Below are 20,482 nucleotides of genomic sequence, written 5' to 3'. Positions count from 1 at the left end.
CAGGTGGAAATGTTCACGCTTTCACACTGTATTTCACTGCTTGTTGGATTATTATTTTGGTGTTTCTTGGTGACATTTTGTTTTACGTTTTTTGTCTTCCTCAGGTACAGGCATGTGAAGCAATGGAAGTTTTTGATGAGCTGATTGAAAGTGAAGTGTCAGTCATTGTTCATTACCTGGCGGAGGTCATTCACTTCTGCCTTGAGGTATTTTTTACTTCACAGGCACTTTTTTCATTATAATCATTAATGCATGCTATGTGCTTTCTGTCATACATACATACATACATACATACCTACCTACCTATACTGTGACTTAGGGTACACACACATTGATGTTTAGCCATGCTTGTACCTTATGATAATCTAAATGCGTGTAGGACCATGCACTGAGTATATTTCTATAAGGTGCAAATACTGTAGTCTGTCAAAAAACTTTGATTGCTGACCGTTTGTGATGGTATTGTCTGTTTTTGTGTTACACTGTTCTGTGATGTTCTTGGTAGTTGGTAGTGTCTGTATGGTTATATAAATCCTAAGTGTCTGGTGAAGTCTCAATGCAGCAGTGGATTCTGCCTATTATCTGTGCAAAGTTTCATAAAACCTTTTTTATACCGTCATGTTTGGACTCGGGAAAAAGAGAGTGCAGCACCATTGTATTTAACAGGCTATCTTAGTGGTGTGTGAATGAACAAATGGTTCGTACACTTTTGTTGTGTCTCCACTGGTCATTTGTCAGAGTTAGAGAAAGACTGATTTAAGCAAAGACACAGCTGCAGGATTTTTTTTATTCTAAAGTAACACACGCACACGTACGTCCATATATATTTGGATACTGACACAATTTTTGTTATTTTACCTGTTTACCAAAAGATTTTCAAGTTAGTCTGCACTTTAAAACCATAGTCATTATATAACTATCAGCTTTAATGTGAGGTTATTCATATCCAAATACGGGGAAGAGTTTAGGCAGCTGTTAAATATGTAGCTCCCTCTTTTTCAATTGACGAGATTTATTTGCAATTGTGTATATCATTGATTTAGGCTTAAACTTGTAAAAATAGCAGACGTGGCATAAAAGAGAAAATAAGCAATTATGAGATTGTTGTGCTTGTCTCTATGCAGATTGCTGTAAACACATCACTGTCTGATAACCTCCGTGTGAAGTCACTTTATTGCATTCGCTTCCTCATCAAACTCAAGAGCAAAGTGAGTTATATTGTTTAGGTTTCTGTAATTAGCAGCTTTTTATGTAGAAAGTTACAGAAAATTTAGAGCATGTGTTAAATCAGGCTACAACAGTGTACTTTGGAAATAACTCTGTAGAATGGTACAACTGATGCTAATTATAGATGTAATAGTCTAATAGTCTAAATATGGGAAATATGGTTTCATACAAGGAAAATGCATGAAAAAGTACTAACAAATGACTGAGAAACCTAGAATGAACATAAGAACCAGGTCCGGTGAGTGCCTTCATATTACTGCCTGTTTTTGGAGCAGCCTGAAAAAATTAATTGAATGGATATTTCTTTGAGGAGTACCCAGGTTAATGTGATGGTGTACACTGCTTTCATGTGGATGGACATATGTGTATATACATAAAATATATATAAATATAATATAGTCTCCAAATAAGGTGCACTCACCAGACTTGTAAAGCAGAAAGGGGAACTTTAATCACATCAGTCATCTGCAAAATCTATATAATTTATATATATATATATATATATATATATATATATATATATATATATATATATAACAAAAAGCACTAATCCACACATGGTATGTGACCACATTGTTTAAATAGAAATCACAGGGGCTCTGCACTCACCATAATTACTAACAATAATAATAATAAACATAATAAACAGTGGGGTTTTGGTTCATGAATTGATCAATGCATTTAAGCTTGCAGCCCCCGTCACGGGACCCCACTTTACTGCAAGTCCCTACTCTATTGCTCAGAATTATAACATGGACATAGCCATCACATTAGTGTTAAACTCAGGGTACGCTATCAAGGTTTAAAGCTCACAGCAACTTTGTTTTTAAATGTGAGACAGTTACCAAGCACACCTGTTGCAAAGCACCTAGGAAAACAGCTGACACAAGTTAAATAACTAGTTAAAAGGGGTGCATGAGAAAATGTGATCACAAAAATGATTAATTATAAAAATCAATCATAATAAACAAAAAGCACTAATCCACGGCACTCACCATTCCTAGATTTGGGGTGCAACATGGTATGTGACCACATTGTTTAAATAGAAATCACAGGGGCTCTGTTTATTATGATTGATTTTTATAATTAATCATTTTTGTGATCACATTTTCTCATGCACCCCTTTTAACTAGTTATCTAACTTGTGTCAGCTGTTTTCCTAGGTGCTTTGCAACAGGTGTCCTTGGTAACTGTCTCACATTTAAAAGCAAAGTTGCTGTGAGCTTTAAACCTTGATAGCATACCCTGAGTTTAACACTAATGTGATGGCTATGTCCATGTTATAATTCTGAGCAATAGAGTAGGGACTTGCAGTAAAGTGGGGTCCCGTGACGGGGCTGCAAGCTTAAATGCATTGATCAATTCATGAACCAAAACCCCACTGTATATTATGTTTATTATTATTATTGTTAGTTATTATGGTGAGTGCAGAGCCCCTGTGATTTCTATACATATATATATATATATATAAAATTTCACTCACCTCTTCGTGTAGCAAATGAAAGTGAAATAAGGTGTCTGTTTGCAGTACTATAACAACATAATTCCATTCCACCCTGCATCCATTTCAATCACCTAGTACGTGATTTTCTTTAGGGCCTCCTTCCAGCAGCTTGGTAGATCCTCATTAAGGTGAAACGCCTTTATAAAGACTTGGTAAAGCTTGTTTATGTTGATCATCTCTGAAATGTTCCTGTTGCTGAGTCTCGCTATCAACCAAACTGCTTTTTGATGCACAAAGGGATTAAATTATTACAGTGCAGTATGATATTATTTATTTCATAGAAGTAGTAAATCGTCATTAACTAGTACATGTTACAGAGTTTCCTGGAGGCAAACATATTATAATTAATCTAATGTGATCTCTGTCATCTAAGTCCATCTTGAAGCAAAAGCTGCTGACTCAGATTCTCAATGCGATTTTCCCCATCATGTGCGCTGAGCCGCCTCCTGGGCAAATGGACCCCGAAGACCAAGACGATGAGGATGAAGAGTTGTTGGAAGAGGGGGCTGAAGTGGAGTCACCCAAACACTATGCAGTTCAGGTCAGCTATATACCACATGTATTTACTGTTGTGTGTGCATTTAAGAACCCTGCATTTCTACTTCAGGGTCCATAGGGGGTCCACAGGGTTGACCTTGGGGATATAGCTGGATCAGGATCCATGGGCACCACACAGTTAAGCTTTTAGCTCCCAGGATGCACTTGGGTCCTCCTCTATACCCCGCCCCCGAGCCACAGGCACCTCAGTGTAAGTTGGTGCCCGGCCGGAGTCGGTCACCGCGCAGGGGGGGCTGCAGGAGCAGCCCCCAGAAGCTTTTTTTAGTTTTGTTTATTTAATCTTTCTTTTTACTACAGACGGCAGCGAAGGGCTGTCTATTCAGACGCCCACGCTGCCGCTCTGATCCCCGACTGGTGCCGCGACGCCAGTACTGATCTGGGGATCGCGGCGGGAGGACAGAGTCCATGCTAGCCGGACTCTGTCTACCTCCCAGGACTGCTGCCGGAGTCGCCGGGGATTCAGGTAAGCCGCGCGTCGCTGGCTAGCGGCGGCGCGCGGAATGCCTTAAAATGCAGTCCATTAGCCTCCGGTCCTGGGGACAGACCTGAGGCTGCTGGCAGTGGCGGCGGGCCCCCCATAACCCGTGGGACCACTAGACCACCAGGGTTAACAGGCATGCGGGAAGCCAGCATCCCTGGGGTTATGGCCAGCCAGGGGAGGAAGCCTTCCCTGTACAGCGGCTCCTCCCCTCAGCTCAGCGCGCCTTTCAACACGCAGTCTGGCGTCGCTGAGCTGCAGACTCTTCGGCCACTCCTCCTCTGAGGTCTCTGGGGGCCATTTTCTATGTGGCAGCGCAGATCTCAGGGAGCACGCGGACCGGTCCCCCTGTGTACCTCTCCCCCGATTTAAGGACAGTGTACACAGCGCTATAGCCCTCCCAGACACTGAATCTGGGTAGGTTGATTGTAGTGAAAAGGTGCAGTGAGTATATCTTCTCTGCATGGTATGTGACTTTTGCTAGTGCTGCCTGTCTGTGCTTATTTTCCGCTTACTGTCAGCTTATACCTATCCCTTTCCTTCTCCTACAAGCCCTACAGGTGTGTGGGGGAGGGGCGTTTCTACTAACCTCACTAATATAGATCACGTATTTGTGAGGTCCGTCACATACAGTTGTGTGCTACACAGTGCCATATTGTAGGCTGTTGTTCAGCACACCGGTGAGTGCGTTTACTTCTGCCCTGTTGCCAGATATATTCTGTCATGTCAGACGAGGAGGTTGAGCGCTCAGTGGCTCCGGTGTTGGCCTCCTGCGGACGCTGTTCTGCAGGAGTGGATAGGGAGGATTTGTAACAGGATGGCCTGTGTAGTCGATGCCAGGTGGCTCCTGGCCTATCCAGACCTTCTCTGACGCAGGAACCACCGTGGGCGATGTTTTCTCAAGTGCTGGTGTCTATTGCGGACCGTCTGTCGGTCCCGACTGCTCTCCCTACTAGCCGACCATCCCTCATTCCCCGGGTGTCCCGCAGTTATTGCGGAGTCCTCCTGGGTCTCAGTCAGTGGGTCCCTATGCGGGGTTGCCTGTGTATATACAGGCTTCCCCTGTGCCGCAGCAGCCTGTGGTACCTTTTCAGGCCCCTATGGCGACTCCTCCACCCTGGGTGGATGTGCTCTCCAACTCCGCGCAAAATTTGGCGGCCGCTTCCTCGGCTTTTCAGTCAATGTTGCAGACTGACATGCCTTCTAGGATTTCAAAACGCCCACTCATGACACGGGCTGCTCAGGTATCGGACTCAGAGGGTTCCTCAGATGGTGGGGAGGTCCCTGATGACACTGACTCGGACGCCTCGGTCCAGGAAATGGATACCAAGTCGTCCATTAATGTGCGAGCACTAGTTAGGGCGGTGCGAGCTATTCTTCTTATAGATGATGAGGCATCGGTTCCTAAGTCGAAGTTTCCTAGTTTAAAAAAAACTAAGGTGGCTTCTGCGGTGTTTCCCCTGTCGGATCAGTTGACGGATCATATGGCGGTAGCTTGGCAGGCGCCCAGTAAGAGATTCCTTCCTCAGAAGCGGTTGGCTTCTAATTATCCCTTCCCTGAGGCACATTGTAAAAAATGGGAAACTCCACCGGCGGTGGATTCCCATGTCACCCGTTTAACTCGGGGCGCTACCTTACCATTACCGTCGATATCCTCGCTGAAGGATCCCACGGACAGGAAAGTTGAGACTTGCTTAAAGTCTATTTACTCCCTCTCCGGGGCGGTGGCCCGACCGTCCATGGCCATCTCCTGGGTGGCCAAGGCCATTGAGGGGTGGGCCAATGCATTGGAAGATACCTTCCCGGACGACGCTCCGGATGTCCAGCGGGCGTTGTTGGGACAAATGAGGGACGCTGCTTCTTACATTGGAGAAGCTTCTTTAGATGCTAGTCTGCTGACCTCGCGGGTATCGGCTGCAGCGGTGTCTGCCCGCCGATCCTTATGGTTGCGGTCCTGGAGAGCGGACTCTGATTCAAAGAAAGGTCTGGAGGCCTTACCTTTCAATGGGGAATTACTATTTGGTCCGGACTTGGACAAAATAGTGGATACCCTGGCTAAATCCAAGTCGGCCTTCCTTCCTTCGGCGGCACTGCCTGCTAAGGTTCGGCGTTCGGCTTTTCGTTCCTTTCGGGTTCAGGGTAAGGCGAAAGGTCAGTCCTTCCCGAGACAGTCTGCGAGTAAGACTGCCTCTAAACCCAAGAAGCAAGCCTGGAGTGCTCGGCGCCCTTCTTCCAAGCAGGAAGATAAACCTGCGGCCTGATGGGACGGGCCTCCCTCTGGGGGACCTCAGAGTGGGAGGCCGACTTCTTCTATTTGCCCAGTGCTGGCACAATACCACCATGGATGCCTGGGTTCGAGAAGTGGTCTCCCAGGGGTACGCCCTGTCTTTTCGGCACAGACCACCCCACCAGTTTTTCTGCACGAGTCCTTCTCAGGACAAGACCAAGGCGTTACAGGTTCAGGAGGCTATAGAGTCCTTGCTGAAAGCAGGGGTCATTGTTCCCGTTCCTCAATCACAACGAGGGACGGGGTATTATTCGTCTCTGTTTCTGGTGCAGAAACCCAATGGTTCTCATCGCCCTATCCTCAACTTGAAGTATCTGAACAAATTCCTCATAGTTCCCAAGTTCCGGATGGAAACGTTACGTTCCATCATTCTGGCGATGGAACCGGGGGATTACATGGTGTCCCTGGACATCCAGGACGACTACCTCCATGTTCCGATAGCATCTTCGCACCAGCGGTATCTGAGGTTCGCTATCCTTCAACACCACTATCAGTTCCGGGCGCTGCCCTTTGGTCTCTCCACGGCACCGAGGGTGTTCACGAAGATTATGGCGGTCATGGCCGCACATCTTCGGAACCGGAATGTATGGCTGCTGCCGTATCTGGACGACCTCCTGTTGCTGGCGAGCTCCCCGGAGGTACTGCTTCAACATCTCCACCTGACGATCGCTTGCCTGCAAGCACACAGGTGGTTGATAAATTGGAAAAAGTCCTCCCTGATTCCATCACAGCGGATGGTTCATTTGGGAGCCCTGTTGGATTCTCGTCAGCAAAGGATCTTCCTGACTCCGGAGAAGGTCGCCTCCCTACAGCTGCGGATACGCAGTTGCCTGAGCAGTTGCCGCCTGTCGGTCCATTCGGCTATGAGAGTTCTGGGGTCCATGGTGTCGACAGTCGACATGGTGGAATTTGCCCAGTTCCATTCCCGGCCCCTGCAGGGGCTGATTCTATCGGAATGGAACGGGTTACCTCACCGGATCCGCTCTCAGGTGCTGGTGTTGTCTCCGGACGTTCGGAAATCTTTGGCTTGGTGGCTTCAGACTGCTCATCTCGTCGAGGGGCGCCCCTTTTGGATCCCGGACTGGGTCCTGCTCACGACCGATGCCAGTCTCCGGGGTTGGGGGGCAGTGACCGGCTCATTGTCTCTCCAGGGTCGTTGGTCTGCGGAAGAAGCACTTCTTCCCATCAACATCCTGGAACTGCGGGCAGTATACAGGGCCCTGCAGTCGTCCGGCCCCGCTCTTCACGGAAGGGCGGTTCAGGTGCAGTCCGACAACGCCACCACGGTGGCGTACATCAACCACCAAGGGGGAACTCGCAGTCGGGCAGCAATGTCGGAGGTGTCTCGCATTCTTGCTTGGGCGGAGTCTCACGTTCCAGCGATCTCGGCAGTCTTCATCCCCGGAGTCCTCAATTGGGAAGCGGACTTCCTCAGCCGTCACGACGTGAATCCCGGGGAATGGTCGCTTCACCCAGAGGTGTTTCAGCTACTCGTGGACAGATGGGGACTGCCGGAGCTGGACTTGATGGCCTCCCGTCACAATCACAAGTTGCCCGTTTACGGGTCAAGGACAAGAGACGCAGGCGCAAGTCTGGTGGACGCGCTGTCGGTGAAATGGTCTTTTCACCTGGCGTATCTGTTTCCTCCGATATCCCTACTTCCTCGGGTTCTGCGGAAATTCAAGCAGGACGGCGGCACGCTCGTGCTGGTGGCTCCGGCGTGGCCCAGACGGCCTTGGTACTCCGATCTCTACTCCGTTCTCAGGAGCCTCTCCATTGACTCGCCGTACCTTCTTCCTCAGCGTCGGGACCTGTTGTCTCAGGGGCCCTGCCTTTGCCCGGATCTGGGTCGGCTGTCTTTGACGGCGTGGCTCTTGAGACAGCCGTCTTGAGGTCTCGGGGCTTCTCCAGTTCGGTTATTGGTACCATGCTCAGGGCACGCAAGCCTGCTTCAGCACGGATTTATCACAGAGTGTGGCACACTTACTTTCAGTGGTGTGAGTCTAGACATTATGATCCTCAGGTGTTCCGAGTTTCTAGGATCTTGGAATTTCTTCAGTCAGGATTGGACCTCTGCTTACGCCTTGCATCTCTGAAGGTTCATGTGTCCGCCTTGTCCGCGTGGTTTCAACGGCGGATTGCAATACTGCCAGACGTTCACACCTTTTTCCAAGGTGTTCTCAGGATCCAGCCTCCCTTTGTGCCTCCTGTGGCTCCTTGGGACTTGGCAGTGGTGCTACGGGTCCTGCAGGGTCCTCCGTTTGAGCCTCTTGAGTCGGTGGAGCTCAAGTGGCTGACATTTAAGACGGTTTTTCTCCTGGCAATTGCTTCAGCCAGGAGGGTGTCTGAATTGGGGGCACTTTCCTGTCGCCCTCCTTTCCTGATTTTTCTCCGAGACAGAGCGGTGCTCCGCACTCGTCCTGAGTTTTTGCCCAAAGTGGTCTCGAAGTTCCACATTAATCAGGAACTTGTTGTGCCAGCTTTTCAGTCCCCTGATCTTTCAGCTGGTGAGACTTCCTTAGATGTGGTCCGGGCGTTTAGAATTTATGTAGACCGGACGGCTTCGGTTAGGAAGTCTGATTCCTTGTTTATCCTCTTTGGTTTTCACAAGAGGGGTTGGCCTGCCAACAAACAAACGTTAGCCCGTTGGCTTTGTTCCGTTATTTGTGAGGCTTATGCACAGGAGGGTTTACCTGTGCCAGCTTCTGTTAAGGCTCATTCCACTCGTTCTGTGGGTCCCTCTTGGGCTGCTAGACGTGGCGCTTCTGCTGTTCAGCTGTGTAAGGCGGCCACTTGGTCTTCAATTCAAACGTTTTTGAGGTTCTATGCGTTTGACACCTTCGCCTCTCAGGATGCATCCTTTGGGCGCCGGGTGCTAGTTTCAGCACAGGTGCGTCCCCGCCCTTAGTTGAACTGCTTTGGGACATCCCCAAGGTCAACCCTGTGGACCCCCTATGGACCCTGAAGTAGAAAACAAGAGATATGGTAAGAACTTACCTTTGTTATCTCTGTTTCTACGAAGTCCATAGGGTCCACAGGGCGCCCGCCCTGACGCACCTGGCTTCAAATGGGCTGTGTGGCTGGTCACCGGTTTTCCGTCTCCCATTTCTTTGAGTATGGTTTCTTGTGTGTTCCAGTCTTCCTTCTCTCTGTTCCATATTCTCCTCCGGCCTAGGCTGCTTACCAACTGAGGTGCCTGTGGCTCGGGGGCGGGGTATAGAGGAGGACCCAAGTGCATCCTGGGAGCTAAAAGCTTAACTGTGTGGTGCCCATGGATCCTGATCCAGCTATATCCCCAAGGTCAACCCTGTGGACCCTATGGACTTCGTAGAAACAGAGATAACAAAGGTAAGTTCTTACCATATCTCTTGTTATATCACTGCATATATTTTCTTATAATGTGTTTGGTATTACAGGTGATCGACATATTGGCTCTTCATCTTTCGCCTGAGAAGTTATTTCCTCAACTGGTAAGTAAGCAAGATAAGTCCCTGACATTCTTTTTGACAAGTTTCACCAAGAGTTCATTATTTGACCATTACAAATTCCTTTTAATTCACCGGTCTTTGATCCTGGTAGAAATATTTGAAACTCTACTTCTGAAATATGTTCCCTTATATTGCCATCTTAAGAATTGCTTTACCTTAACCATTTAATTTTTTTTTTCACTAGTAATAACTATGTTTAGGGCAATACAACCATTATTACAGCAACCACAGTCACACTTCCACATTTGCTGGAAATCCTGGTAATATCATGACCTGCATAGACGTGTGGCTCCTGCTGCTTTCATAGCACCTCTTTATAGAATTCTTTGCATGGGGAAGATAAATAACAGGACATGGTCTTTACCTCCTGCATTTAAAGAGAGAACACTGATTTAGTGCACATAGTGAGTGGAAGTCACAAATCTATTACATTTTTTTAATTAGATGATCCTTTTAAAGTGACACTAACCTCCAATCGTTTAGCTCTTAATATATGTAATGTGCTTTGGGTAACAACATGGCTGTGTACAAATGTTGGTAGATTTGTTCTGGAGTACACTGTAATGCTGCAGTGTTAAGAGAAGAGAGTTGAGGGGCAAATTAGCTCTTCGGAAGAACTCGGCAGGTTCCAGGGGGTAGTGCCACACCCACAGCGTGATTTCACCATGTCCCCTTTTTGGGTGCTTACCAAATCACAAACTTTTGGGATGTATGTACTACAGACAGCCGTGATGGTCCTCAGTGGTCCTTCTGCTCCCTCTCGCCATCCTCCCCTTAGAAGAAATGTCTCATCATAAAGTGATATTCATCTACATACAGCTGGATATGGTATCGGTGGGCGTTGCACATAGTTAAGCCAATCCCACCTCGTTTTTTCAATCCTGGGATTCGGGATTGAAAAAATCCCCATTCTGGGGATACCCAGGATCGAGTTAATCAATAAAAATAAGAGACTGACTGGGGGCCTGTCCCCTACACCTTTACATTCATGATCCAGCACGGGCCCATTGGAAAAAAATAACATTCATGGGCCATGAAAGTAATTTTTATCCTGTGGTGTGGGGGGGGTCATGCCAGTTTTTTATTTTTTGCCTGTGCTTCTGGGCCATGATTCTTGGTCCATAATCACAGGCCCACATGAAAGAAAATAAAACTTTCCTGGGACCCCGCGCCACCACAGCAACAAAATAACTTTCATGCCCCCCCCCAGCCAGCCTCACCCTCTTCCAGAGTCCACTCCAGTTGAACAACGTCCTCTGCAGCAGCAGCACACAGCCTCCTCAGCTTCAGCAATCACTGACACAGAGTCCACTTTGTGAGTCAACACAGCACAGTTTGGAGAGTGCAGCCAGGACCAGCCCAGGCATTCAGTGACTCCCAGACCCAGTCTTCCCCCTGAGCAGTGCCAGTGACAGTCCTACTCTGAGTTCAGCCACAGGCACTGCTCAGACAGTGTGCCACAGTGACAGTGTCACTCACTGTCACCACGCAGCCGCGGCACTGACTCGGCACCAGCAGGGGCTGACGGACCTACTTGGGCGGGCATGGCTGGTGAAGGGACGGGCTGGCCTGGGGCTGGGCAGCATGAGCTCTGACGTCACACACAGACTGTCCGGGCTGGGGCAGCGTCTGAGCCGAGTGCTCAGTGCTGTCCGTCTGAAAACAAATATGCGCATGAGTACTGTATTCCTGTAATTCCCGGGATTGGAGGCACCAATCCCGGGATTCAAATCCCGGCTTTTTTGGGCCAAAATCCCAGTATCCCGCAGATCCCGGAATTGACCTCCCTACTTGCACACATATACAGGAGAATTCCTCATCTATGCAGACAAAGGGGGATGATGCTACAGTTTCCATATTTACTGTTTCTAACCAGAAATGTCACAGGAAACCTTTCATGTACAGATGTTTATATAAATCTGTCTTTCTACTGAATCCATAATTGGTGTTAGGGTTATGTCATGTAGCAGATTTCACAAACAATGCTGAATGTATTTCCCACATGAAATCTAGTTAGACATGCACTTGGCATGGTCAAATTAATAGCTAGTAGAAAATTTGTAACTAATGTTTTTGTGAATGAATCATTAAAATATTTATTTACATCTAAATTAATAGTTTATTTCCTTTGTTAAAAGTCTTTCTTTTAACATAATTATATGGCTGTGCAGTGAGCTCCTTTTAATACAGTATACAGGTATTTAAAATACAGTTTAAAAAAAAGTCTTAATCTACTGATTCCTTAGTTAATATTATTGCAGTGTAGTGTAGGGTGTGTCATTGACGGAATTGCGGGCTGTTTAGAGGTGAGCGTGTGCAGAGGTCTGATTTCAAACTAATCTCTTGCACTGTGGATAGGGCTGATGGAAATGTGCGCTAATAGCCATTTTAGTTACTTTCACAAGTGGATGGATGGGGGCAATAAAGCCGCATACATCTGGAGTTATTTATCCACGTCTAAACTATATTTCTTTGTCGTTACTGTTTCATTTCCTGATAGAAGCGAGCAATCTTTATCATACTATTTGTTTGTATCTATGATTGTCTAGAATTGCTTATATACAGTCAGGTCCATAAATATTGGGACATTGACAGAATTTTCAGATTTTGGCCTCTATTCACCACCACAATGGTTTTGAAATGAAACAAACACGATGTGCTTTAACTGCAGACTTTCAGATTTAATTTGAGGGTAATTACATCAAAATCGGGTGAACGGTGTAGGAATTACAACGGTTTCTATAAGTGCCTCCTATTTTTAAGGGGCCAAAAGTAATGGGACAAAACTAATCAATCCTAAATCTAACTTTCACTTTTTAATACTTTGCTGCAAATCCTTTGCAGGCAATTACAGCCTGAAGTCTGGAACGCATAGACATCACCAGACGCTGGGTTTCATCCCTGGTGATGCTCTGCCAGGCCTCTACTGCAAATGTCTTCAGTTCCTGCTTGTTTTTGGGGCACTTCTATGTGGGAGGAGCTGGCTGCACACCTTGCCACCTCCAGGTGGTAGCCCCAGCCTGTTTGTGCTGCAGCCGAGGGAGGGAATGACATCATTCCTCTGTGGTGCAGCCAGGGACAGCTCTCTGCGGACACTGCTTCAAGACACCAGCTTCTCCCCTTTGCAGCTGCTGCTCCTTAGCCTCTACAGGAAGGCTATGTATTGCAGTGCTTCTGTTTTTAGCATTACTGTACTGTTACCTGTGTATTGTTAAACAACTTTGATCTGCATTCCAGCTGTGTTTTTCATTGCTGTACTGGAAGCTGTGTTTTTACCAAACCTGTGTAATCTGCATACCAGCTGCCTGCCTGTTTTATATTTTTTACGAAGTCATCCTTATGGCTGAAAAGGCAGAGTTCTCTAAACTTGAAGAGGGCGCTATTGCCATGTTTTTTTTATGTGTGCTCTAAGTAAGGCAAAATTACCGTGTGGACAGCTGGACTTTGGCTTTGTGCGCAGAATGTACTGCGGGGTTTTGCAGGTTCTGGAGGAGGGGGTGCAATACCTGTCATAGCTGAGCCGGTGTTAGCCTAGGCCTAGGCTTGGGGCAGGTAAGTAGTTGAGCTGGACAGACTGTTGGCTAACCAGTGAGAGGGCTAGGCCTGGGCACCTGCTGCACCCATTGTACCTGTGCAGAATGTTAGCTCCCAAGTTCTCTGCTGCGCCGTGTTGCATCTCTGCTGCTAACAGATCCCACGCTGAAGTGGGAACAGTCCTCCAAGGTGGGCGCTTCCAGTCCCAGGTTAGGCATCCTTTAGGTACCCACTGGACAAAAAGGGCTGCCTCAAGTCTATTTTTATGGGCACTGTGGTGTCTGTTTGACCAATGCTGGCTACTGCTTGGGTAGATTCTCTCCTGGGAGGCAGACTCTGAGTCCAAGCTTTCTCTTAAAGCACTCACCTTTTTAAAGACTGCATTAATTTTGGCCTGGAGTTAGATGAGGTGATTGTGCAGTCCACTGCCAGTAAGAGTACTTCCCCATCAGTGTTAGTCCCGAAACTCAAAAGACTTCAGTTTCCTTTGTTACCTTCCTTACAAGCGGGACAGCGGCTAGAGGGCAGGCTTCCAAAGCTAGAGCATTTCCCAGTTGGAGTTTGGCGCAGGCCTGTAGATCCACCTGATTGTGTAGACACTCAGGGCCCAAGGTGCCTGAGAAATCTAGTACCTGACGGATTGGCTTCCCACCTTCCAGGAAACTAACTGCTGGGTGTTGGGGATCATAGAACAGGGTTATGTCATCAACCTCAAAGGTCCCCCACCCAGAAGATTTTTCTCCACTGCCCTAAGTGAGAATGCAAAGAAATAGAAGCAATTAGCACTGAGTGTGTATCGGTGAAAAAATTGTGTTTTTATTAATACAGTAAATATCCACTGCGGGGGCGATTCAAATGTTTTGCCGGCGTTTTTTTTTTATTAAGTCTTCCGACAGAGCAATTCAATTATTGCTCTGTCAGGGCGCGATAGCCGCAATCGCCAGCATTTCTGCACGCATTCAGAAGGGTGTGAGCAGAAATGTGTGAGAAATTCCCTGGTTAGGGCGCTCTAACCGCAGTTAGCACCCCCTAACCAGAATTTTAGATGGGTTTAGCAGTTTTACACGGCTAAACCTGGTTTCATAGGGGGCAAAGAGGGCGATAATTAATGAGCGCCCAGAACAATTGAATAGCAAAACTGGGCGCTCATTTATTATCAAGGCTTAAAAAACGATTGAATCGCCCTCAAAGAATCTATTACAAAAAATGTGCATTACTTATAACATGCAATAATGTCATACAGACAACATCTTATGTAGGAAAAACATAGTTTAACAAACATGCATAGCTGATTTGGTATATAGATGTGCTCCAACTTGCTGAATGGCTGAGGCTTTCCATCCTATTTAGCATACACTGTTTTTTTAACTTTCTGTATAAAAACACAGTATTATATGTATAACAGAGTAAAGATAGCAATAGTCTCTCTGACTTGAATGCAGTCTTGTATATAGCAAACGTGTTTGATAGTTTCAGAGTGCTTATGATAGAACAGAGTAATCAAATGTGAGCGGCTTCCCACTCAGTGTTTACCAGTAAACTCTTGGTGGTTTTTGTCCTTTTTGCTGCTTTGGGATGTGTCCTCACTTCCTCCAGTCTTTCTCCTCTCCCAGTGATATATTCCCAGTGTTGATGGTCTGAAATAAGGTGGAGTTCAGGCTTCTTTCTGCTGTTCGTTGTAGTTTAGTCCTTATAACGCGTTTCACCTGGTGAGGCTTCATCAGAATAGGCTATGCATGTTGTTAAATAATTTTTTCCTACATGCTATTTTTACAAATACTATATTGCAGTGGTTCCCAAAGTAGGTGCATTGGCACCCTGGGGTGCCACAGGATGCGAGTCCAGGACAAAACCAAATTATTTATTGTTAATGTGATAGGCAAAACTAGGGCTGGTAGCTGTCAATCAAAAAATATGTGGGCAAACACAATTGCAGCCCTGTCCACCACCACATAACTCAACCTATGGATGACCGGTAAGCACGATTTACTTAATTTAATAATTTTTTGCAGTATTTCTCAATCAGAAACTTTTGGCCTACGGGTGTCATAAAAAAATGCTGATACTTTAAGGCGCTGTCATTCAAAAAGTTTGGTAACCCCTGCTCTAATGTATGAGATTCTATTAGTATTATACCTTTTACAAGGAGGGGGGAGGGGCAGAGGAGAGGACCATCAATCTATACAATGCAGTTAGATCTCAAAATACCTGCAATTTGAAGAAATGAGAATGGTTGCTTTAGGCCATTCTCTCAGACGGGAAGATTGTACCAATAAATCTGTGCGTTTTATTCAAAACTCTTCCTGGTCCAAAAGCCAGATGGGTTTTTTCGGCCCGATCTTACACCTTTGCCTGCAGGGACTTTGGTCACCGAAAAAGTCCATCCTTCCCATCAATGTTCTGGAGCTCCACTTGAGAATCCTATGGTTTTGCATACAGTTCCGTCGTTCCTGGCAAAAGTTATTTAGGCTTTCCACATCAACCATGAAATTGTTCTTCTTGTTACAGCCTTCTACATTCCCTGGAGACCAGTGGAGTTTGGCTCTTTTGGTCTGAATATGACACCAGAATAGGTGTCCGCATACGCTACCAGGGCTGTGTGTGCTTCTTCCGCTGCACGGCATGGGGCCTCTGCAGGGAATTTGTGTCAGACTGCCACCTGATCCTCTCTCCACACATTTACCACATTTTGCCGGTTTCAGGTGTTTGTGCAGAGATGCCAGTTTTGGACGGAAAGTTCTGCATTCAGGTTGTCAGAGTGTACCCTCCCCCATTGGGGCTGCCTTTGAACGTCCTATGATGAACAGTGTCCCCCAGATTGGATACAAAAGAAAATGGGATTTTTATACTTACTGTTAAATCCCTTTGACTGGTTCCATCTGGGGGACACTGCCATCTTTACACTCTGCTTTGTTTTTGTTTTTTTTGTTAGTTCATGCTGATTTGCAAATTACACTATGTTTACCTTTGGTTTAGGGCTACTTTTGAAGTTGTGCTGATTAGCAGGGGTTGCAGAGGGAAAGAGCTTCTGTCTTAAAGTTAAAGTAGTCTAATTAGTGCCAGCTCCTTTGGATCCTTCTAGCAGCCCTTGAAGGTGAGCAGTGTCCCCCAGATGGAATCTGAGAAACGCACAGAGAAAAAGCCAGGGGTTTTCATGTGTTTATCTGTGTATTTTATACACTGTCCCCCATTTGTATCTGAATATCTTTTTGTATATTTCCTTATGTGTTTTTCATCTATATCTTTTCTTTTCAAGTCTCCACTCATGGAGCCATGTCTCCTTAGTACGAATCCTTATCAGAGGAAAGCTGGCCTTATGTGTCTTGCTGTTCTCAGTGAGGGCTGTGCAGACCACATCCGGAACAAGTATGTATAATCGGCAATAGTAATGAACAAGTGTTGTTTTGTCTTATCCGTGATGAATCATACTGATGTTTTTGTGGATGTTTTCCAATGTTTATATGCAAAGGGGACAAGAAACGCTCGACAATTTCAATGTTCATTGAAAATGATAAAACAGCCCATACCACTCTTTGCCACTCTGTTAATTATTTGCTCTCCATTGTTTTAAATTAGCTGTCCCAGTGGGTGTGACTGCGTTATATCCTCAAGCACTACTTCCTTATGGCAGCTATATATGATGGTCATATACAAGTGGAGGTACATCCAGGAAAGGTTATATTTGTTCCTGACTGCACAATCACTACAGTGCAGCATTTAATGGAATGCAGTTTCTCACTTTCTGCTTACTTTATTACTTCATGTACCTACAGCAGGGAAAGCTTCTTGGTCTGAGAATACCTAATGCTGGCCATACACGCTACAATTATCGGGGTGATCCGCCTGATATGGTCGGATCGCCCCGATAATTGTAGCATGTGGGGGGGCGTCCGAGGGTTAAATATTGCTTGGTCGGGCATGCCGGATTGTCCAGCATGCCTGTCCGATGCGATATTTCCCGGTAAACTGTCGGCCGCATTGGGCAGTGTATGCCCAGCCGCGGCCGACAGACAGACATTTCCTGTGTTCCTTCCTACGGAAGGAACAGGGAAATGTCTCCTCCCCGGGGGCGGAGCGCGGATGTCTGCTGAATACACTGTGAGAGAAGTCTCACAGTGTATGCCTGCGACATCTGCGGCTGGCAGCCGGCCAGATAAAATGTCTGTCGGTCTGACAGGCATTTTGTCTGGCCGTGTATGCCCAGCATAAGTCAGCTCTCACAAGTAAAAGGGAAAATGTTTGTTACTGAAAAAATTACAGCAAATATTTCTTGTTCAGTGTAAAGTAATAGTACCAGTAAGGTCACTTAAAAACTGTGTGCATAAATGTAAAAGATTTTCTCCCGGGATTTAGACATAATCCCTGCCTCATTGGCTTACAATATGGAAAAGGGTGCTGCATTTAATTGTCTAAATGCTCTCTGATGTTTTTGTTACCTTCTTAGAGTAGGTGTGCACTGTTACTTGTTGTTACCCTTCCTTGTCACCGATTGGCTGGGAGCAACAACTCTTTGGACAACCCCCCCCCCCCCCCGAACTCAAACCCCCCCTAATGATAAATTACAGTAAAAAAAATTCGGAAGTTGCGTAAACGACCACACAAATTTTGGGCGGAAAAAAAAAAGTTGAAAATGGTTTGGATGCGTCAAGTGTTTTAAGCATCGCACGTGGTCGCAGCAAGCGTTTTTTTTTTTTTTATAAATGCGTTTTTATGACACTAATATATACTTGCACCCATTTTAACGTACCCCCAATTTACGTGGAACAGTAATTTCCTGGAAAAAAAATAACTTTTTATCTTTTTTCAAAGTTTTTTTTTTTTTTTGTTGCCCAAAATTTGCGCAGTCATTTTTTGCTAAAGTACGCACTTACGATTTTTTTCCCCCAGTAATTTATCATTGGGGGGGGGGTGTCTAAAGGTTCTGAAAGAAATCCCCACATTCTTAGCCAAAAATAGGGATTTTGCATTTTTTTTATCCTGGTCTGGAATGGAGAAAACTTTTCTCAAGTTTTTTTTCGCCTGTTGCCGTTTTCGCCTTTTTTTGGTGAAAATATCGCCTTTTTTTGGTGAAAATATCGCCTTTTTTGGGGGCAAAAAACTTAACTGTCAGGACATTCAGGAGGTATATCAGCTTCATGCTGCTCTGCAAAGTATAGCAACATAAAGAGGCAACCATATGCACTGTTGATTTTCAAGCTGAACAGACAGAGCAGGTGTTTACCATTTAGCTCTTCCAGTGCCCCCTCCCCCTTTGTCTACCCTGACCTGTTTGTGGTTTGGAATGTTTGGAGAATACCTGCACTTGTGGAGAGTTGTTGGTGCGTGCTGACAAGTTCTGGAGGATTCAGGTGTGTTCTAGTCCTATTTCTCTTTCAGCCAGTCTGGGGGACACTGGACCATTAGTTGCTCAAAGGGAAAGTAGGAGCTGGAACATATTAGACTATTATACCTTTAAGACAGTAGTTCCTACCCTTAGTTGTCAGTGTGTTTTAATTGTCCATGGAAGCTGGGCTGTTTGGCTGGGGTTGCGCTGCAGCCTGTACTTCTAGTGTACCTTTTGTTTTTATTTGTTTCTTAGGCTGCTGCGCCCCCAGCAGCACACATCGGGAGATTCGGCGTCTCTGAAGTTTCAGTACTGCAGCCGGACCGCTGGCTTCTCTTGCCCAGGTCTTTCTTCCTGGGACCACCTGGACTGGTGGTCGAAGCTGTTACCCTTTTAAAAGATAGAACTGTTTCCGCGACCACTGATTATAGCAGCCACCATCTTCGCTTGGCCTCCCTGTGGCGTCCCTCTTCTCAGGATGAGGGGTGGTATCAGGCTACTCGGGGAAGGGCTGCACCGTCAATTTTCCCTGAAGGGTGAGTTATATATGGTGGCAGGGAGATCTATCCCAGGGGAGGTGCTGACTGTGTAAACTTTGTAATCTGCAATCCATCTACCTTCCTGGTTATTTACATTCTTCCTTATGGCAGACAAGTCGAAGTCCACTAAGTCTAAGGGGGTTTCAGTAACCATGTTTTACTTGCGCCCAATGTAGGGTCAAATTGCCTCAGGGGGCCTATGCAAAGACTGTCATGCGGGGTCCAGTAGCGTCCCAATTCCAGGGAGCACAATACCTGTCATGAAAGAGCCAGCATGGGCTTAGGCTTTGGGCAAACCTGTGGCCGTGCTGGTTAAGTTGGTGGTGCACCAGTGGTAGGAACAAGTTCACTGTCTCGATGCAGAACCTCCAAGGGGTTTTGGGGTCTCTCCTTGAACCTGTTAGGGAGTCTGCTTGGGTTCAGTCCATGGAGTGCTCGGATTTGGGTTTTGCTAAGGTCTCTTCATACTTGAAGAGGTTCCTTGAGGAAACGTGTCATAGGGACTCTTTAAAATGTCCTAACTTCCCCCCATTGGAGGCCTTGTAGTTGGAGGAAGAGGAGGCTGAGCTTCCTGAGGACTTGCCTCTTCAGGATAGTTTGGAACCGTCCTCTGGTCAGGGCAGAGAGGACCTCATTACGGCAGTCCATCAGTCTTTGGACTGCCTTGACATGCATTTTTCAGACGAGACTGCTGTGCCTTATAAGCATAAGGGAAAGAGAACAGCTACTTCTGTCTGATTTAACTGAGACGACTTAGAAAGCCCAGAATAAAAAAATCAAGGTCTCTATCCGCTGTTTGTGGATCACATGATGAAGTGGGAGCAGTCTCCAAGGTTGGATGCTCCAGTGGCACAATTGGCCAAGACATACACTCTTAAAGGCTCATGAAAAACTGGAGGGGTGTCTCTGGCCTATTTTTATGGATATGGGAGTGTCCATTCGGCCTATGCTGGCTATGGCATGGGTGGCTAGAGCCAGGAAGCTTGATTGAACTAGCTACTCGCAAGACTTCAGATCGGTCCTTCTAAGAAAGATCTGCTGAATTTAGCAGGACAAATTTGAGGTGCTGCAGAGTACGTTTGTGAGTTGGCGCAGGATGTGGCACTGGTAGCCTCTAGGGTCTCAACGATGGCTATCTCTGCCAGATGGGGGATCTGTGGTTGCGTTCCTGGGTGGCGAACTCCAAGCATTCCCTTGAGACGCTCCCCTTTGTGGGCAGCATTTTATTTGGGCAGGAGATGGAAAGTAATTGCGTTCATCACAAGTGGAGAGTATTTCCCTCCCTGTGTCTGCACCGAAGTACAAAGGTACTTAATTTTGTTATTTTCGTCCTTCCTTTCAGGACGTGGCAGCAGCCAGAGGGCAGCCCTCCCAAGGTAGGCCATTTCCTAGACGGAGCTTGGAGCAGCAAGGTAGATTCACCAGGTCAAGTAGGCCCTCAGGGCCCAAGGTGTCTGAGAAACCTAGCACTTGACAGGGTGGCTTCCCGCCTGTCGGGGACAGAAGTTTAAGGTCACCTGCCCCACTTCAAAGACAGGTGGGTG

General features: G+C 46.5%; 1 protein-coding gene across 1 annotated transcript in view; it reads left to right on the top strand.

Moving 5' to 3' along the window:
- IPO4 (importin 4) overlaps positions 1-20,482 on the top strand; it is a 205,142-nt gene that overhangs the window by 77,516 nt on the left and 107,144 nt on the right. Inside the window, exons 8-12 of the mRNA XM_088470020.1 lie at positions 105-206; positions 1,125-1,208; positions 3,105-3,272; positions 9,471-9,524; positions 16,333-16,442. Of these exons, the coding sequence (XP_088326146.1) occupies positions 105-206; positions 1,125-1,208; positions 3,105-3,272; positions 9,471-9,524; positions 16,333-16,442 (518 nt within the window). The remainder of the gene's footprint in view (positions 1-104; positions 207-1,124; positions 1,209-3,104; positions 3,273-9,470; positions 9,525-16,332; positions 16,443-20,482) is intronic.

The sequence above is a fragment of the Taudactylus pleione genome, unplaced genomic scaffold (genome assembly GCF_031769625.1).
Source record: "Taudactylus pleione unplaced genomic scaffold, aTauple2 ptg000095l, whole genome shotgun sequence".
Taxonomy (NCBI): domain Eukaryota; kingdom Metazoa; phylum Chordata; class Amphibia; order Anura; family Myobatrachidae; genus Taudactylus; species Taudactylus pleione.
This window is presented reverse-complemented; position numbering and strand designations above follow the sequence as displayed.